This window comes from Fibroporia radiculosa, assembly GCF_000313525.1.
Source record: "Fibroporia radiculosa TFFH 294 genomic supercontigs, scaffold971, whole genome shotgun sequence".
NCBI lineage: Eukaryota > Fungi > Basidiomycota > Agaricomycetes > Polyporales > Fibroporiaceae > Fibroporia > Fibroporia radiculosa.
The window spans coordinates 1-16,677 of NW_012133250.1; the positions used below are offsets into that span (position 1 = coordinate 1).

The 16,677-nt window shown below is 48.8% G+C and overlaps 5 protein-coding genes across 5 annotated transcripts; 3 read left to right on the forward strand and 2 right to left on the reverse strand.

Moving 5' to 3' along the window:
- Window positions 1–753: 753 nt before the first annotated feature.
- Window positions 754–2,265, forward strand: FIBRA_01863 (uncharacterized protein; the record flags this gene model as incomplete). The annotated part of the gene is made up of 6 exons (XM_012323732.1): window positions 754–893; window positions 954–1,368; window positions 1,419–1,537; window positions 1,592–1,733; window positions 1,790–1,876; window positions 1,942–2,265. The coding sequence occupies 6 exons, from the start codon at window positions 754–756 to the stop codon at window positions 2,263–2,265; spliced, it is 1,227 nt and encodes a 408-aa protein (XP_012179122.1).
- Window positions 2,266–3,845: 1,580 nt separating this feature from the next.
- FIBRA_01864 (uncharacterized protein) lies at window positions 3,846–8,498 on the forward strand (the record flags this gene model as incomplete). Its single annotated transcript, XM_012323733.1, has 13 exons — window positions 3,846–4,158; window positions 4,223–4,452; window positions 4,503–4,585; window positions 4,641–4,800; window positions 4,855–4,955; window positions 5,011–5,148; window positions 6,034–6,373; window positions 6,422–7,005; window positions 7,055–7,631; window positions 7,687–7,734; window positions 7,797–7,916; window positions 7,967–8,102; window positions 8,155–8,498. The coding sequence occupies 13 exons, from the start codon at window positions 3,846–3,848 to the stop codon at window positions 8,496–8,498; spliced, it is 3,174 nt and encodes a 1,057-aa protein (XP_012179123.1).
- Window positions 8,499–8,671: 173 nt separating this feature from the next.
- Window positions 8,672–10,100, reverse strand: FIBRA_01865 (uncharacterized protein; the record flags this gene model as incomplete). Its single annotated transcript, XM_012323734.1, has 6 exons — window positions 8,672–9,062; window positions 9,127–9,227; window positions 9,285–9,447; window positions 9,497–9,605; window positions 9,660–9,833; window positions 9,887–10,100. The coding sequence occupies 6 exons, from the start codon at window positions 10,098–10,100 to the stop codon at window positions 8,672–8,674; spliced, it is 1,152 nt and encodes a 383-aa protein (XP_012179124.1).
- Window positions 10,101–12,139: 2,039 nt separating this feature from the next.
- FIBRA_01866 (uncharacterized protein) lies at window positions 12,140–14,817 on the forward strand (the record flags this gene model as incomplete). The annotated part of the gene is made up of 9 exons (XM_012323735.1): window positions 12,140–12,562; window positions 12,623–12,809; window positions 12,859–13,003; window positions 13,065–13,153; window positions 13,207–13,285; window positions 13,344–13,509; window positions 13,563–14,287; window positions 14,341–14,632; window positions 14,686–14,817. 9 exons carry the CDS (start codon window positions 12,140–12,142, stop codon window positions 14,815–14,817), a joined length of 2,238 nt encoding a protein of 745 aa, XP_012179125.1.
- A 315-nt stretch (window positions 14,818–15,132) lies between these two features.
- FIBRA_01867 (uncharacterized protein) lies at window positions 15,133–16,358 on the reverse strand (the record flags this gene model as incomplete). The annotated part of the gene is made up of 4 exons (XM_012323736.1): window positions 15,133–15,236; window positions 15,288–15,753; window positions 15,807–16,002; window positions 16,060–16,358. 4 exons carry the CDS (start codon window positions 16,356–16,358, stop codon window positions 15,133–15,135), a joined length of 1,065 nt encoding a protein of 354 aa, XP_012179126.1.
- Between the last annotated feature and the right edge of the window lie 319 nt (window positions 16,359–16,677).

The following is a 16,677-nucleotide window of genomic DNA, read 5'->3' on the forward strand; positions in this document are numbered from 1 at the left end:
ACGTCAAAGATCGATGTCCTGATCGTCTCATCCTCATGGACAGGGGTATGTGTGCGCGATGCTGCGCGAGAGGTCCCGGACAGAGCTGGGTATGGGGAAAAACGGGGGCCTTCGGTGCCACCCGCGGCGTGCGGGCGACCCACAGTGCGTTGGGGCGTACTGTCTTCGGCATTGGGTGCACCAGTAGAATAGGAACGGGAGTGGGAATACGACATGGAGGCGGGCGCCTAACGGAGATGGTGGTGGTTAAGGTGCAAGGAGCGGCGTCCAGCTAGAGGTTCGTTGGCCTGTCTTGGGCCGCCATGCACAATGGAAAACTCAATACACACACTATCGCCCTCTGTCAGTGGAGGAGTGTAATGTGACGCTTTGTTAGACTGGAGTCACGTACTAAGGCTATGTAGTTGTCGTTCAAAATGGCCGAGTCGTGCTGTACCAGTACAATACGAAATGAAACCGGAGTCCGTACCTAGTGACGAGTCAGCCATAATGTGCTGATGGGAGCGCGCGCATCGGACCACGTAGCTCTGAGTCGCTGTGGCTCCGCATGGAGCCCCTATTTCTAATGGCTATCATCTCGGTGCGGAACCGATAGCCCATATTTTCCGTTTCGGACATTAGAAGGAAACTTCTTTGCATAGCCGAGTTCATCGGCACCGGGAGTGCAATGACGACCGTCATACACTATAAAGACCATCGGATTCGAGTCGGCGCCCGTCATTGACACCAGCGATCCCAATTTTGTCACTCGCGATGGAAGACAAGACAAAGGTCATCATTGCTGGAGCCGGTATCGCAGGTCCCGTGCTGGCCATTTTCCTTACATTGAAGGGATACAATCCCATCGTATATGAACGTATCGACACGCTCGCAGATTCTGGCCTCAGTCTTTGGTAAGTCCCACAAATTGAACGATATAGCTCATCATATCGAAACACAATTCGACGTTCTAGTCTACAACCAAATGGGCTGCGCGTTCTCTCCCTCATACCAGGCTTTATCGATAAGATCGTCGGCAAACCTTTTGAAAGGATAGCGCACTATTCCATCCTGGGGGACGAAGAGACCGTTCTTGTGGATGCTGGATTCCCTGCAAAACTCCCAGAGTTGACAGGATTTAGCATGATGGGTGCACGAAGACCCGTCTTTAACCGCACTATTGTTGAATATGCAGAATCATACGGCGTCAAAATCATCTGGGGTCATCAGTTAATCGCTCTAGAACAGGGCAAAGAAGAGGTCAAGGTTACTTTTGCGAACGGTGCAAGTGACACAGCAAGTTTCGTTATCGGATGCGATGGACTTCATAGCAGCACTCGTGTCTGTCTCTTTGGCCAGGAGCAGGTCAGCTTCACGGGCTTGACGCAGGTATGTCTTCCGTATATCTAAGTGCTACTCTAAGCCCACCCGTTTCACAGACTGGCGGCATCTCTCCTACACCTGAAGTGTTTGGGAAAGTTCCTACAATGAGGAACTTCTATGCAGATGGAGCGCATCTGATATGCTACCCAGTTACCGATACGCTCACCTCCTGGGCGTAAGTAAATCTCTGTGCGGGACAGCAGATGGCATGCTGACGTAGGACATATAGCATCACCCAGCGGGAGCCTGAGGCCAAAGAGACTTGGCGTTCTATGGATGAAATCCGCCAAAATGCATTCAAGAAGAGCCCCTTCTCTGAATGGGGTCTCGGTGCGGGCGAAATTGTACAGTCCGCGGATACAATCGTCAAAGTAGGTTCGATATTTTGTCCCTTTTATGCATGATTCTGAACTGCTCGTTCAAATAGTATGGCTTGTACGATCGTCCGGAACTTAAGACTTGGCATAAGGGGAGGGTGGTCTTACTAGGAGACGCTGCTCATCCTACTAGCCCTGTGAGTTTATCTGCTCGAAATAGATACGAATCGTACTTTTAACCTGTCTTCCTAATTTTCGCCAGCATCTCGGTCAAGGTGCAAACCAGGCCTTCGAAGATGTCTACCACTTGGTGCGTCTGCTTGTCCAACACAACCCCTCCGCTGCGGCTCCCTCGACTGCGCTCCTTTCGACCATTTTCGCCGGATATGAAAGCATCCGTATTGCACGCGCCTCAACGTTGGTGATGGGTGCACGAAAACAGGGTGAGACTCGCGTCGTACGTGGTATCGACGCCTGCAAGCAGAGAAACGATGCGCTGCGTGTAGCCTGGGAAGACGAAGACGCGGTTCTCGCAGCTTTCTTGGATACATACTCACACCCATTCACTGGGCAGAGCGAGATCTGATGTTGTAACGGCTGCGTACACCTACATGAGGAGCCAGGTATGATTTCTACATTGTGTTGTCCAATAAAATGACTACCTGTTTCTTGCCTTTCACTTCAAGCACTTAAAACATAGCTATATTTCTAGCAGCATATTTTCAAAACGCGACTAGATGTCTGAAAAGTGACCTGTGGAAACAAAAGTGTGGACTTGATATACACGAGACCATTCGTTCCACGAATAGTCTATAGTTTATTGGTGAATACCCGAGAAAAATATAGCTCCACTGTACCGTGCTATCTCTAAGGATTTACCTACCACTCCTCGGTTGTCTCCTCTTCTTTTCAGGCAGTTTCATGATCCGACGCGTCTCCTGCGTTAGGTGCTTCGCATCCTCGCTATAAACATGATTCAACATTGTGAGAAAGTGAGCGGCTGTAAGAGCTAGTTCATGATAACGAAATTGCATCACAATTTATTTATCCCGACCTTCAATACTTTTTCAGTACCCTTCGTGCTTGCTTTGTACTTTCTCTCCATTCTGTCTAACTTCATACACTTTCCACGTGGCTTGTAGTTTGTATTTTATGTATCCATTTATACGGTAGTGCGCTCATGACTTTTTATACCAGTTTCGACGCCAAGTTTCCTCTATGATTGTTTTGATCTCGTATTCCTCCCGCAGAATCATCCGAAATCCGACTTGAATATGTGGAATTTACTTTATATATATTCGGCTCCTTACGAATAACCAATGTGGCTGCACTGCCGTAGCTCGCGAGCGGACGCCGGGTGCCAGAACGGCATATGCAGAATCCTAGGTTTGATGAAAGCACAGAGAACGTTCAGCGGATGGACCAGGAGAGTACACAATGACGTCACGCGTTGATCGATCAGTCAGGTGAGCTTAGAAATACGGAAGAATTGAGTGTAATCCACGTGATTAATGCAGCGTAAGGCCCCTAGTTGTAACTTCCTTGTTGTGCGTCCTCAATGCCCAGGATCTCAACGTTCAATGACCATCATGATATTCTCTAGAGTCTTACGCGCGGACGTGCTTATTCTGTATCATAAAAAGAGGTTAAATACAATATTTGCCTCTCAACTTCAGCCATTCTTACCAAGCTGGTGTATGTAGCTCTCTGCGTTGTTGGATTTATCGATTTGGAGTAGCAGCTTCATTGGTCACATAATATACCCTCAGCAGATACTCAAAAGTAGCATTCTGAACATGAGGAGAAAAGCCATTGTAGTGGGTCAACCGGGACATTGGTATTTGCCTCCGTGGTCAGCTCCGTCACGTCTCATTGCTCATTCATCCCTTCATCTAGATGTTGTTTTTGTATTCAACAATGCTATTAGCATCGAGTGAAATTGATGTTATTTTACTCCTGACAGAGTCTGATCGATACAGAAACTGGCTAGACGCCTTCGTTTGCACGGGATGATGTGAGGAGTCTTCTTTTTACGTGTCTTTTCCACATGCCTCACCTCATGCCTTCAGCATTGTCAGTCATCTTTTGGTGACTACTTTCGTGAACCTTTTATATACTCCATTTACAATTCGTTATCGCAGCTCTACCTTACAACGCCTCTGCAATATGGAACCAGGAAAGAACAAGAAAAAGGGCAAGAAGTCTCAGCTACGTTCAGCATTGGAACCTGCTCCATCCCCTACTACTATCTCTGAAATCTATGGGATGACTCTTACAACTGATTCCCCAGTTCCTCGCAAAGCTTCTAGAGAGGAGATTTTTCACGCCATTCTCAGATCAGGCACCGTAAATGGATCACTCTACGACACACAGATCTATGCCTATTCCAGACGTGCAACGTCAGGACTTGTTGACAAGCCTCGTACAACTTTCGCCAACAGTATCGCATTGAGGAGTATCTCTGATTATTTCAACATCTGTATGTATCACTTGGACTATACCACTAGACAAGGCATAAATTTACACGCTCTCAGTACTATCAGGCGAATTTGCCGAAGGGCGTGCCACTGGTTCCAGTCCATTGACACGCACGTCTACCGACGAATACGACTACGATTCTGATAGTGATCTTGAAGACGGTGGAGATGAGGACGAAAGTGAAGACATTCCTTCGGGCAGCACTTCTGGTATCACAACGATTGTCAAAGCCGATGAAACTGGTGAGGGTAGCAAAGACGGAGATGATGGGATCGAACATGATCTACTGCAAAAGGTAAAGCTTTACCTTGTGCCGCATATAAAAACTGAAGACGATGTGAACAGGGAGCGGAATTGTCACTTCCGATTTCAGAGCACGATAGTCACATAAGGAGGTCTGTATTCATCGAGAATGTGGCGTTCAATACGTAAGTCTACTTCTAGCAATTTTCAAAAATCTACTGACCTCGCGAGTATTTTCAGCCTTCAAGCCTTTATATTTTATGTGTTTACCGGCAAGATAGAATTTGCCCCTTTAAAATCTCAACCCATCAGTATTCGTAAGGAGAAATACAGCATTCGTAGAAAGCCCTATCAGTCACCGTTCTGCTCTCCGAAGTCGATCTATCGACTTGCTGATATGGTGTGCCTATCCACATCCTTCGTCGTGACTTCTGTATTGAGGTCAATTTGCCAGTATGGGATCCATGATTTGCAGACTTTGGCTCTGAATGATATCAAGTCTAAGCTCTCACCAGAGAACATCATGATCGAGTTGTCATCGTCTCTTACACCAATGTTAGTAATTTTGATCTTGGGTTTTCTGTAAACTGACCTATGGTCTCTTTTGAAGATACCCGGAGGTCCAGAAGATGGAAGTAGATTTTCTACTTGAAAAAGGACTCACTCCCAGTGTCATAGCCGCCATGCCGACGTGGATAGGAAAAGTCGCCACTGGATCGCTTGGGCCTCAGGGTGGCGATACGCTAGCGTTATTATTCCAAAAGATGATGGAGAATCGGCAGCAAACGCCTAGGCAGTGTCCGAACTGCGACTCGACTACAGGAGTGAGATGCCGCAATTGTAGTTATAACTATCCGGCAAGTACCTAGGTAAGGAGCGAATTTAATCCAAACGTGTCAGACGGCGTACTAACCTGAAGATAGAAGATAGGTCTGCGAAGTTCTTGGATGATAATAATTGGTTGCATGTCGTGATTGTTCCGTGATGCTGGCTCATACATCTGAATTGACCTCGTAGTGGAGAGTTAAGTCCTCATGTATTTCTATGTAGAGATCGAATATAAGCGTGTCGTCGGCTATTCTGATCGATGGATCTGACTCGTCTAGCTTGTTTGTCGTAAGAGGCCCTCTATATTCACCAAGTTATAGGACGACTGCTCGTTTCATTCATTAAGCGCCCAAGATCGCGCCGCGGCCGTAGCTGCGGCCTTCATATGCAGACCGCTGAGTAACTGTCGTTGATCATTACTACATAAACATAAACATCTGTTCTCAGTTTTACAGAAGTTTTCTCATCGTATATTCTGGTATAGGTTTACTCGATTGTATTTGATCTCTAAATCGTTGACCAATTCAAAACAAGGTGAATGCTCTTCCACATCGACATGCAGTTCCATTAATCAGAAAATACTGGCACTTACACGAGCCACGGGTTGATCCTGTCTAGGTCCCGCTGTTGTGAGATTGCGCGCCACACAATTTCATCAAGCTAATTTGGATAGTCTAGTCTGTTTCTCAGTGCCACGTCGTTTCGATAGAAGGTATCAAGCAGACGTGACGCGCCTGCCACAAACATTTACTGTCCGCAAACGCAATTATCTGTTCCGAAAATCTGTGTAATAACATCCATACAGGTTCCAGTCCATTTATGGCGAAATCTCTTTCTTAGAATTCGATACAAAAAGTCTAGACATGAGCGAGATGATCAACCAGGCGCCGGAAAGCAGTGTGGCCCCCAACCTGTTATCCGTCGTTCAACAATTCACATTACAAGAAGCAGAAATTTCAGCTCAGACCTCTGTTCATCCATTCGCGTCCATGCCCGATAACCCCTCCGCCATACTCCACGGGATCATAGAGGCGACAAGTCAAATGTCTCATTCACTAGAAGCTCATTTATCGCTACCCTTCACGAACCAGAAACTCCTTTCCCTGTACAGGCAACATGCTGCGATAGCTCGCACACTACACTTGGTTAGAATATGCTATCTCTTTCGAGACTGAAGACTTACTCCTCTCCAGTCCGAGAGCAATGTTCGACAGACACTTGAGTCCCTACGTAAACGAAAGGGCATCACATATGGTGAAAACATACCGCTCGATTGCACCACCATTCTCGATTGGTGCGTGTCTCGGCTTGAGGCATGGGGGACATCTGCCGGGATGGAGGCATTCAAGGAAGAAGAGCGTGAAGGCCGAATGACGATCGTCCTAGGTGGAAAGGTGCTGGTCATAGATATTGACCTCCTGGTGGACCGAAGAAATTTTGAGAGGCCCATAGTCTCTGTCGCAAATCTGAAAACTTCTTATGCCATTCCGAACGGTGCCGCAACATCGACCACCCAAGGATCCCTCTCCTTAGATGGTTTCCTAGCAGACAGGCTTAGAGCTTTCCTGACAGAAGTTCAGAAGGATGCAGAACAACAGGACAGCCTACATGCTGCTCGATTGGCCAATTTGGTTGCGGAAGATCTAGCATACTTGATGCGCCTCGATCAGCTAGCACTGAGCGAGGGTGATGGCGGCCTGCGTTGGTTCAGTGAAATTGATACCATTGCTCTTGAGACTGAACGTTTTGCCAAAAGTGAAGCTGAGGCTATCGCAGCGTACGTCGGTTCAATGCTTCGTGATTATGTGCTTACTCCTTAATTAAAGTGAAAGCGCCAACTCTGTCACTCATGTTCCTCTAGACATTTTCCTCACTCGCGCACATGCCCTTCCGCTCCCTTATCTTACGACTGCGTCTATATCGTTCTTAACGTACGTGTCTCCGTTAGCTTACCTTTCTCTCCTACGCGGTTCTCCCCCCTTTTCGGGGTCAAAATCAAGCCTCCCAAAGTTAGACCTCTCGTTCGACCATCTACGATCCACGCTTGCTTCACATCCTCGACCTCTCGGCGTCACCGTTACGACGCTCATACTCATCTCGAGCAATGCGCCCGCTCCAGTAGAAGACCCTGTGGATATAGCCGATCTGGGATCACGGCCTACTTTTACATTGGTACCATCTGGGGCTCAGCTCAATCATATTTTGCCGACAGCGACTGGCGTCGGTACATCTCATTCTTGGAATCTGGATTTCACCGATGGTGGCAAGTACCGCGGGATCGTGATGACCCAATCCAGAATGCGAGAAATCGAACTTGTTGTAAATCCCCTGAGCGGGATGGCGAACATGGGCCAAATATCTCCAATGATGTCCCTTGGGTCAGGAAGTTGGGTTGATCTCTTGGTAGGCAATTTGTGGCTAGTTCCTGTCCCAGGCTTACGTGAATTCACGTAATAAGATTAATCCCGAAAATCCAATCACACCTGAACGATATACATGTCTTCATGTCAGTGCCAGAAGGCTGGCTTTTATGACTGCGAAATTCATGCCTGATCACATTGATACTAGTCGTCCCCAATGGGTCTCCATCCACCCCTTCAACTGAGACTGACGTCGCCAGAGGAGCCCGGTTTTATCCTGGAGCGAGTTCCTGTGCGAAGCATTAGAGAAGTCTGGCGAATCCTAGAGGTATTCTTACCATTAAGCTACTGGTAAGCGTTATACTAATTTCTACGTAGGTTGTAAGAGAACAATGTTGGCTAAACGAAGTGCTTTGCGGACATCAATGGGTACCGGAAGGTCTGGGTGCCGACGAAAGAGACGAAGAGCCAGATGCAGAAGTTACGACCGAGGACCTTCAAGCCGTTCTTAATGGTGCGTTTAGCATGCTGCAGATTACATTCCGCGGCTGACAAATTCTGGACAGGTACCCTCGCACCACGAAGAATTCCAGTGAATATCTATTTTCCCTCGGTTCCGGCGGTGAATACTCTCTTCGATACGACAGACGAGGGCAATATGTCTTTCTCCCACTCACCACAAACACGACGAGCAAAAATATTAATGTCGTCCCCAGAGCGGCCGCCGATTCCCGGCCTTGTGGAGATATCTATCACGTTCGATCCAAGCCGACCGAGGGGCATCGCATTGGACATTAATGGGGCTATGGGAGCCGACTTAAACATTGACGTGCTGGAAGAGGTCGGCAGGAGGGGAGGTTTGATGAGCTTGCCGGGGAGAATCTGGGCAAAATCACACGGCACAATCTGATGTGTGACCACACTAATTTCTGCGCAACCTTTGTCCTGGTACCAGATCACGATTGATGTGTATATAAAACAAAAGAAATTCGGTATCTATGTTTACAAGGCATCCTATGGTACGTGACATTGGTACAGATATTCAATTCAAACACACATTATAAGATCTTCCGTCTGGACTATTCAGTAATCATCATCATCTCCAAGTTCATTAGGATTGAATGTGGTCCAAGAAGGGACAGAAGAACTAGATTGTGGCTGGCTGAACAATGCGTGGTAGCTCGACCGGAACAAAGGTGGGGCGTTGTTACCCCGAATTGACTGGGTACGTCGCGTGAGGGCTATGGAGTCGGGCTTAGCGTTTGATGTGGGGCTCTTGAAACCCTTACTCGTGCTGCTTTGCCCAGGTTGAGTAGTAGTTTCCATCTTGGAATTGAGCAAAGTCTTGAGAACTTCCCCTGCATATGGAAATTCGCCCTGTACAAGCCTGTCCATGACAGTTGAAAGCGTGTCTTCGACCTCCGCATAATGCGAGCGTAGGTAGGCTATCTCTAATTCCCGCACTTTCTCATATCTGTTGATGCATTGGTGAGGACATGCGTCCAAAAATAGATGCATCAGAGTAGCGAGTCAATTACCTTGACGTGAATTTTGAAAAAACCTCTCGCACGATATTTTTTGTAGAAAGTTGTAATCGAATTGCATCGAAAGCGAGCGTCTGTAGCTCTGTTATACCATACTGTTGAATATGAGTGAATTAGATAAAAGTATGAATGTCTCAGGACTCAAGAAACACCTTTTCTGCCAACCGGTACATTGACTTCGGGGAAGAAGGCGGAACAGCTTCTGGGTCGCCCAATGCCCGTATCAAGGCCTCTACCCTGGTATGTTCATCCTCCGACTTCAGCGGCAAAAAGTTGACCTTGCTAAAATACAAGTAAAAGATGAAGGCACGCCATCTAATAGAATTTAGGTTATAAAATGAATGTAGTCGCAAGGAAGACTGACGTATGGTATGCTGCATCCTTGATTATGATCTGTTGACAGGTCCCACCCAGAGGGTGATCGGAAAATTCGGAAACTTGAGGTCTTCCTGAGGGTTTCTTGTCCTTCCCGTCTACTTTGATTATTAGTGAACGGGAAGGGGGCTAGTGAGATCTTATCTACTGACCCGAATGCGAAGTCAACATTGCCACATCCTCGATAAAATCAGATGGCTCCTCGTCCTCCAAATCACTATCTGATTCATAATCATACTCATCTGTGTACGGAGAGACATCTTCTGGGAAGGGCGCATTCAACGGCACTCTACCGGCGTTGGACTCGGCAAAGCCACTCGATAGTACTATGCAGATCAAGATGTGTCACGGCAAATGACAAAAGTTTTCGAGAACCCACGTTTCTCAAAGTAATCGGTCTTCTTGAGCACAGAACTGATAGCGAGGACATGCCGCGGCTTGTCAATCCGGACGACACCTGAGTCGTCCATATACGATCTTCGCGAGAACACATAGAACTTGATGTCAAGAAACGTAGGAGAGTGTAATGATTCTTTCAGTGCACGTTCCACCAATGTTAGCGACGTAACAGGTTGGCTACTGTTTGTTGACATGTCAACAGCTAGTGGGTCAGTGCACGGGTGCCAAGTGAGCCACTGAGATGCACAAATATTGGTTGTGGGATACGAACAAGGTCTTGGGCGGAAATCCTGCGTTTGCAATGGAACCCTCCACATGACGTTGACTTACAAATGCTAGCGCGGCAAGGCTACCACGTTGCGAAGCTCTCAGGCCGGTTCCTAAACAGAACCAAGACAGAACACAATCGTGTGCGGGTACTATAAACGCGTAGAGACAATGACTCTTCCTGGACAAGTGCGTCTGCAGCTATATAGACAATTCCGTTGCGTCTCGCGGCAAAGTGTGGGCAAGATGGTGGCGTGGAAGTAGGTTACAGAGAGGCTAGAGCTGCTGTGGCATCAACTTGATTGTTCCAACCACACAACCGCATTTGGACAGTGATCGACCACGTGTGCCGAAATCCTGTGATTGGCCCACGCCTCTCAGTCCTGGGTCGAAGCCGTATAGAACTATGGTGACCCAAGCTAGCATATGCATTGCGAATTGATTGGGGAAATAGAAAAACCTCATCCGTGATTTAATGTGAAGTAAGCGCGAGACATAAGCAAATCGTGTCGAAGAGATGGCTGGGTACGAGCCGTAAAACCGGGCTTGATACATTTACGGTGCTCCACCATATTGAACACAGCCGCAGCTTGGCATCACCACATACTAGAACTAGGTCCGCATTATTTACATTCAACATGCAGCGCCTTTCAATGGGGTGTAACATCCGAACAGCAAATGACCATTGTTACAGCCCCGATGCCAACTAGCGACGAAGAAGTCCTCGAAAAAGTCCAGTGAAGACCAGATGATCACCCCACATGCTGAGACCCAAGTCTTACACGTTGGAGTCATAGCGCCGCGGGTGGAGGTGGCTGTTCGTGCGGACAGTGACAGGGTATTATAGTCTCCCTCAATGAGCGGCGAAGCACGACGAACGCAGCGGGTTTGGAAGAAGACATCATAGACAATTACAGTATTCTACGTTTGAGAGTGCACCCAGGCAACAACTAGGAGACATATGAAAGCCCTATGAAGGAATGGTTGGATAAGTGGCGTCGACTTCACTCTGATGTGGGGCCCCGCAAATGCACCCCGCAGCATTTAGCATTAGTAATTTAGAACATCAATCAGAACATTGCAACCGAGCGCTTCCACAAGTGATCGGAGCTTCAGTTACTTTGTCCAGTCTCCATGAACCACAATGTGGAGTCCCCAGTCTCGGGATGGAGACTACTCCTGACATGCGTGTGGTCATGACTCTGGACAGTACATACGTGTCTTAGGATTGCAACATGGCCCAAAACGGGGCCCCAGGACAGCATCAAATGTCATCAGTCCAGATTTGCTAGCTGTACCCCTCACAAGTCCGATGTGTTTGCCAGTGTGATATCCTCACATGGTGACCAACTCAGTCACCTGTGGGGTACATACACACGCACTCTTTTAGGCATGGCTCTTCCGCAGCCTGCAGGCAAACCTGAGATCACCTCAAGGCCCTCGCGCACACGCGTCATGGCTTATCGAGCAAGCGGTTGCGGAATCAGCGTTGCAAGGCGACAGCCTGAGACACTACACTGCTGCACCGGTAATGTTTCTCGCCGACGCGAGTGCGCCGTACCGGAGGGAATGCCCGTTGCGTTCGACTCGAGCCCGAGCCGCGGTATATTTATTGGTCCCGACGTTGTAGTGGAGCTCAGAAATATGAGCAGCAGAAGGCTAGACGCATCGATATCAGTGGCGATGACCAGGCGTTGCCTAGGCTCTGCATATACGCGGTTAAAGTAATCAAGATCAAGCTGTACTCAAGCTGTACTTGAATGTTCGAGAGGCTGTCGCGGGCGGACCCTAGATTTTGGGTCTCGGAGTTTGTCCGGCTCTCGAGGAATTCAATCGGCGACAATATGATCCGGGCCTGGACCGCCGTAAGAGCGCTCTCAGATAATTCGCAGCAATTCGACCAGGTATTTCTTCACCGCATAGGGCCGTCTATTCTTCTCCCCTCCCTCTCCCTCCTTGCTCTTGCATGCTGAAGCTTCAGGTCTCGGCTCCTTCCCCGGAGGCCTCTGCGGCAACAACTCCGACCCTTGCAGACCTCAGCAGGAATGCTTCCGTCATTTCTTCGTCTTCTAGCTCCAGTTCGACGTCCGACCTGACCGTGCAGACTCCAGTTCGGCCCCGCCCTCTGCGTACCTTTTCTTCACCACGCACAGCGGTGCGCTCGAGGAGTCCTCAATCTCCCACCACGCCCCGTGGTTCCCGACCTCCCGCGTATCTTGCCCGAGAGTTGGGTCTTGCCGAAAGCGCTGACGACGAACCATCCGAGCTTAGGCCTCCAACCTCTCGAGCACAATCCAAATCGCGAAACAGCTCCGTAAATGGACGTATCGGAATCACCGCTGACGATTTTGAGTTTGTGAGGACTTTGGGAGAGGGCTCATATTCTACGGTTTGTACCGCTTACCTCACATCTTTTCCCATTGTATTGGCGCTAACGTTACGTGTAAAGGTCATGTTGGCGAAACACAGAACAACGCAGCAGGAGTATGCTATCAAAATAATTGATAAGAATCATCTCCGACGCTTCGAAAAGCTCCCGACTGCCTTAGCCGAGAAAAACACATTGGTTAGGCTGGGTGCAGGACATCCAGGTATTGTTCGGCTGCATTGGGCTTTTCAGGATGAATGGAGTTTATGTGAGTGATTGACACTTGTCGTAAGAGGGCAGCATTTGACAGAGCCTAGATTTTGTGTTGGACCTGGCCAGGAACGGAGAGCTCCAGTCCCGAATATCGCGGATGGGTTCCCTCTCTACCATGTGTGCCCGATTTTATGCCGCACAAATAGTCGACGCTCTGGGATACATGCACTCAAAAGGCGTTATACATCGGTAATACGTCCTTCATCATATCCTGTGGTTTTACTAAAGTCATGTGCTTTGATTTACACAGTGACCTGAAGCCCGAGAACCTGCTACTGGATGACGCTTACCGGATCAAGATCACAGATTTTGGCACAGGCAAGATTCTGGATTCAGGAGGTCCGTCTCCGGCTTTCGCCGCGTCTTAATGCCCATAGTTGATTGGGTTTCAGCGGAGCGCACGAAGACTTTCGTAGGCACTGCACAATACGTATCTCCCGAATTACTAGAAGATAGCGAGACAAGTAAGAGGTATGTTTTTAACAATATGCCGGACGTCATACAGAGAATGATGACATCTATGACATAGCTCCGACTTCTGGGCTTTGGGTTGCATTATCTACCAAATGATTGCTGGACGCTTTGCATTCCAAGGACTGTCAGAATACCTCACTTGGCAAAAGATAAAGAAGCTCGAATATTCATTCCCGGACGGGTTTGACGAGCAGGCCAAAGATCTCATCGAAAGGCTTTTTGTGTGTCCTCTTATTGGATTTCTCTTATAGCCAAATAGTTAACATGAACGTAGGTCCGTGATCCTTTGCAGCGATTGGGAGCTGGAACCCCCGAAGATAATAATGATATGCAAGCACTTCGTGCACACCCTTTCTTCTCATCGATAAGTTGGAGCACTTTGTGGACAGATTCGGCACCGCCTCTCGAGCCTGGTTTGGTGAAGAAGGAGCAGAATCCAAACCAAAGCTCGATAAGTAGCAACTGGGACGATGTAGGTGCTACCTGGGATAACCTTGTAGGAGAAAATGAAGATTTGGATGACGACATCAGCTGGGCATCTGACGGGGAGGGTGCATATACCCTGGGGTCAGCAGCAGCAAAGTCTCCGAGTGGCTACATATACACAGAGAGCGTTGGACCCATGGGCGAGCGGCGCCCTTACTCCTTCCCGAATCCACCAACTTCTAGCCCTGTCGATGCGAGAGCGACACTTCCTGACAGTAATCTGGTTGAAGTCGTTAAACCGTCGGCAGACACCATAGATGAGCCACCGGCAGGGCTCGTTAGCGCACATACCAATGGTGGGCACCCCCCAAATGATACTGACGATCATGCTATGCCCATTGATGTGCCGAAGGGGTCAGCTGCGGAAACGCGTTCTGTAGGCTCTGCCACGAGCTCGTCAGATGGGAGTCCAGTTGATCAGGCCGGCGCAGCAATGGAGGAAGCCTCCTCGCGAGGACGAAATCGTGCCCAAACCCCAATACTGGGTAACAGCATTTCCTTTGAATATGATTTGTGAGTGTACCGATCGGCATGACTGTACTATATCTGAATGATCTTTCTTCCAGGACTCCTCTACTCATACCTGGCGAGAGTGTTGTCTTTAATACACATGTAGAGGCGAGTGGACCCAAGCGCCGAGCGAGCCGATTATTGGCTATGGCGGTTGCTCCCAAAAAAATAAAAACGCGCGAATTAGTTCTTACTACACACCGACTAATGTGTCTCAAGTGTAAACCTGGGCGTCCAATTCAAATCAAGACGGAGATTTTCACAAAGTTCTCGGAGAAGGACAAGGACGGGCGCCATCGTATTACAGGTGTCGAGCCCAAGGGGGAGCGCGAGTTTGTAGTGATGACGGTATGTGTCGAACATCCTTGATTTACATTCTTACTCATTTCTGCTGTGTCAAGGCCGCGAAATCGCATTGCTTCTTAACCGGTGGATCGTCAATAGCAAGTACATGGATTAGAAAAATCCGCGAGATTTTGGAGACACAAGTGTCTGCAGGCAGTGTACGCACGGACTCTCGAACACGGACCTAACTGTCATGACCTGACTGTCATATTCTTATTGTATTGGTGAGCTTGTAGGTCCACCTGTTGCCTTTTTTTGCTTGGGATGGGACGTTGGACACGGCCTATATGCATCATATTTATATAATTCTTATCATTAGTGCCTATATGTATTCGTAGCATACGCATCTTGGAGCGTACAATCTGTTCTTTCGCATTTGCTTTTCAGGCATTGCCGGTCATTAAAATAAATTCCCGGACGTAGGTCGCAGAAGATCCGTGGTATATCACCTGTGAATACTTTTTCATATACGCAATCATCCTTCACAATGGCTATTGCTGGATTTAGCCTGGCGGAAGCATGCTAGCATCTACACCAGCACCATCTTCCGCGTCATCGCTCTCGTCCGGTGTTCGGGCAATTGGCGTGCGGGGCATCACCATCAGACCTGACAAAGTGATGAGCACGAGTAGCTCCAGCAGTGAGGGTTCGAGCATACCGGTGCGAGCGGCCTCTAGGACACCGAACGGCTTTAGTAGCGCAAGGAATGCCTCCACCCTCTTAGTCTTGCCGCACAGCTCTACAATCACACTATTCTCGCTAACGTCAACAATCTTGCCTCCGAATTGTGTCGTGAGTGTGGACACTGCGCTGAGGTTGCCGCTCCGCAGGTGTAGCGCCTGTGTTGGTGTCAATGGCGGAGGAGCATGCGTCTCACTCTCGGGATGAGCACCGCGTTCAAAGTTCTGTGCAAGCGCCATCTCGCGCTCGAGTTTCGTCGCGTCTTGTGGTGCGCTGGGAAGTTCCTCGCTAGGGGTTGCCGTACTCCGGCGAGGCTCATGAGAAGGCCCACCAAGGAGCTGGTCTTCAATATACTCTGGGCCAAGGACAGACACCTTCACAAGGAGAAGCTCGCGCTCGATGCAGTGCGTATCCGTATAGTCAAGCACCGCCCATACTGGGACCTATGATCCAGAGTGAATGTGGTGAACAATACGCGAGGGAAAATAGCACGTACGAGATCTTCCAGCTGTCTGCGAGCCTGCTCAACCACTCCATCCTGTCCTCTCAAGACAACGCACATGCGACTCAAATCACGGATTTCGGTGCGACAGACGACAAGTGAGTCGATGTTGAAACCTCGTCCGGCTAAGATACCTGAGACGCGAGATAACACTCCTGGCTCGTTCTGGACAAGGCAGTTCAGGACATGCCTGCGTCACACTCCGGTCAGTCAAAATCTCGGGGCCAAAGCAAGTGTATTGACATACTTTTTGAAGGGCTGCAGACTGGGGGGAGGAGTGTTGTAGAGGATATTAGTCACCGCTTCCTCTGCAGACCGCGAGCGAAGGTCCATAGTAGGCAAAGGGGGAGGACGATGCTGCAGCGTCGTCCTCCTCTTGTAATCCAGAGCAGAAGTGGAGTCATCAATGGAAGGAGGTGGTTTCGGTGGTGTTGAATCTCCCGAGTCTGGCGCACGTCTGTACAATGAAGACGACAGATAGCGCGGCTGGAGGCCCCTGGCTATTGCAGCCCTCCGCTGTGCGGCACGAGCAATCATGCTCGCCATTTCAGCCTAGGAGAAAATTCGGTTTTGGCAAGAATAGCCTCTACTTTAGCAGACACTGAGACAGCAGTGACTCGAGCCAATGTGCACGGTCACGTGTAATCCATGTTCGCGACGCGACGCGTTCATCCATATTGAGCCCGATACCGCCTCAGTGTCTCCCGTTGACAAACTTCTTTATAGAGACCTTCACACTTCTTATTGGAATTTAAGAAGACGTTATCAGAGGCCCACAAGCACTATTCAACGTAAATCAGACCATGCGCTACTGCGAAGTCATATTATAGAAGGCGAGTCGCTAGGCAGTGCATAGTAACTTTGA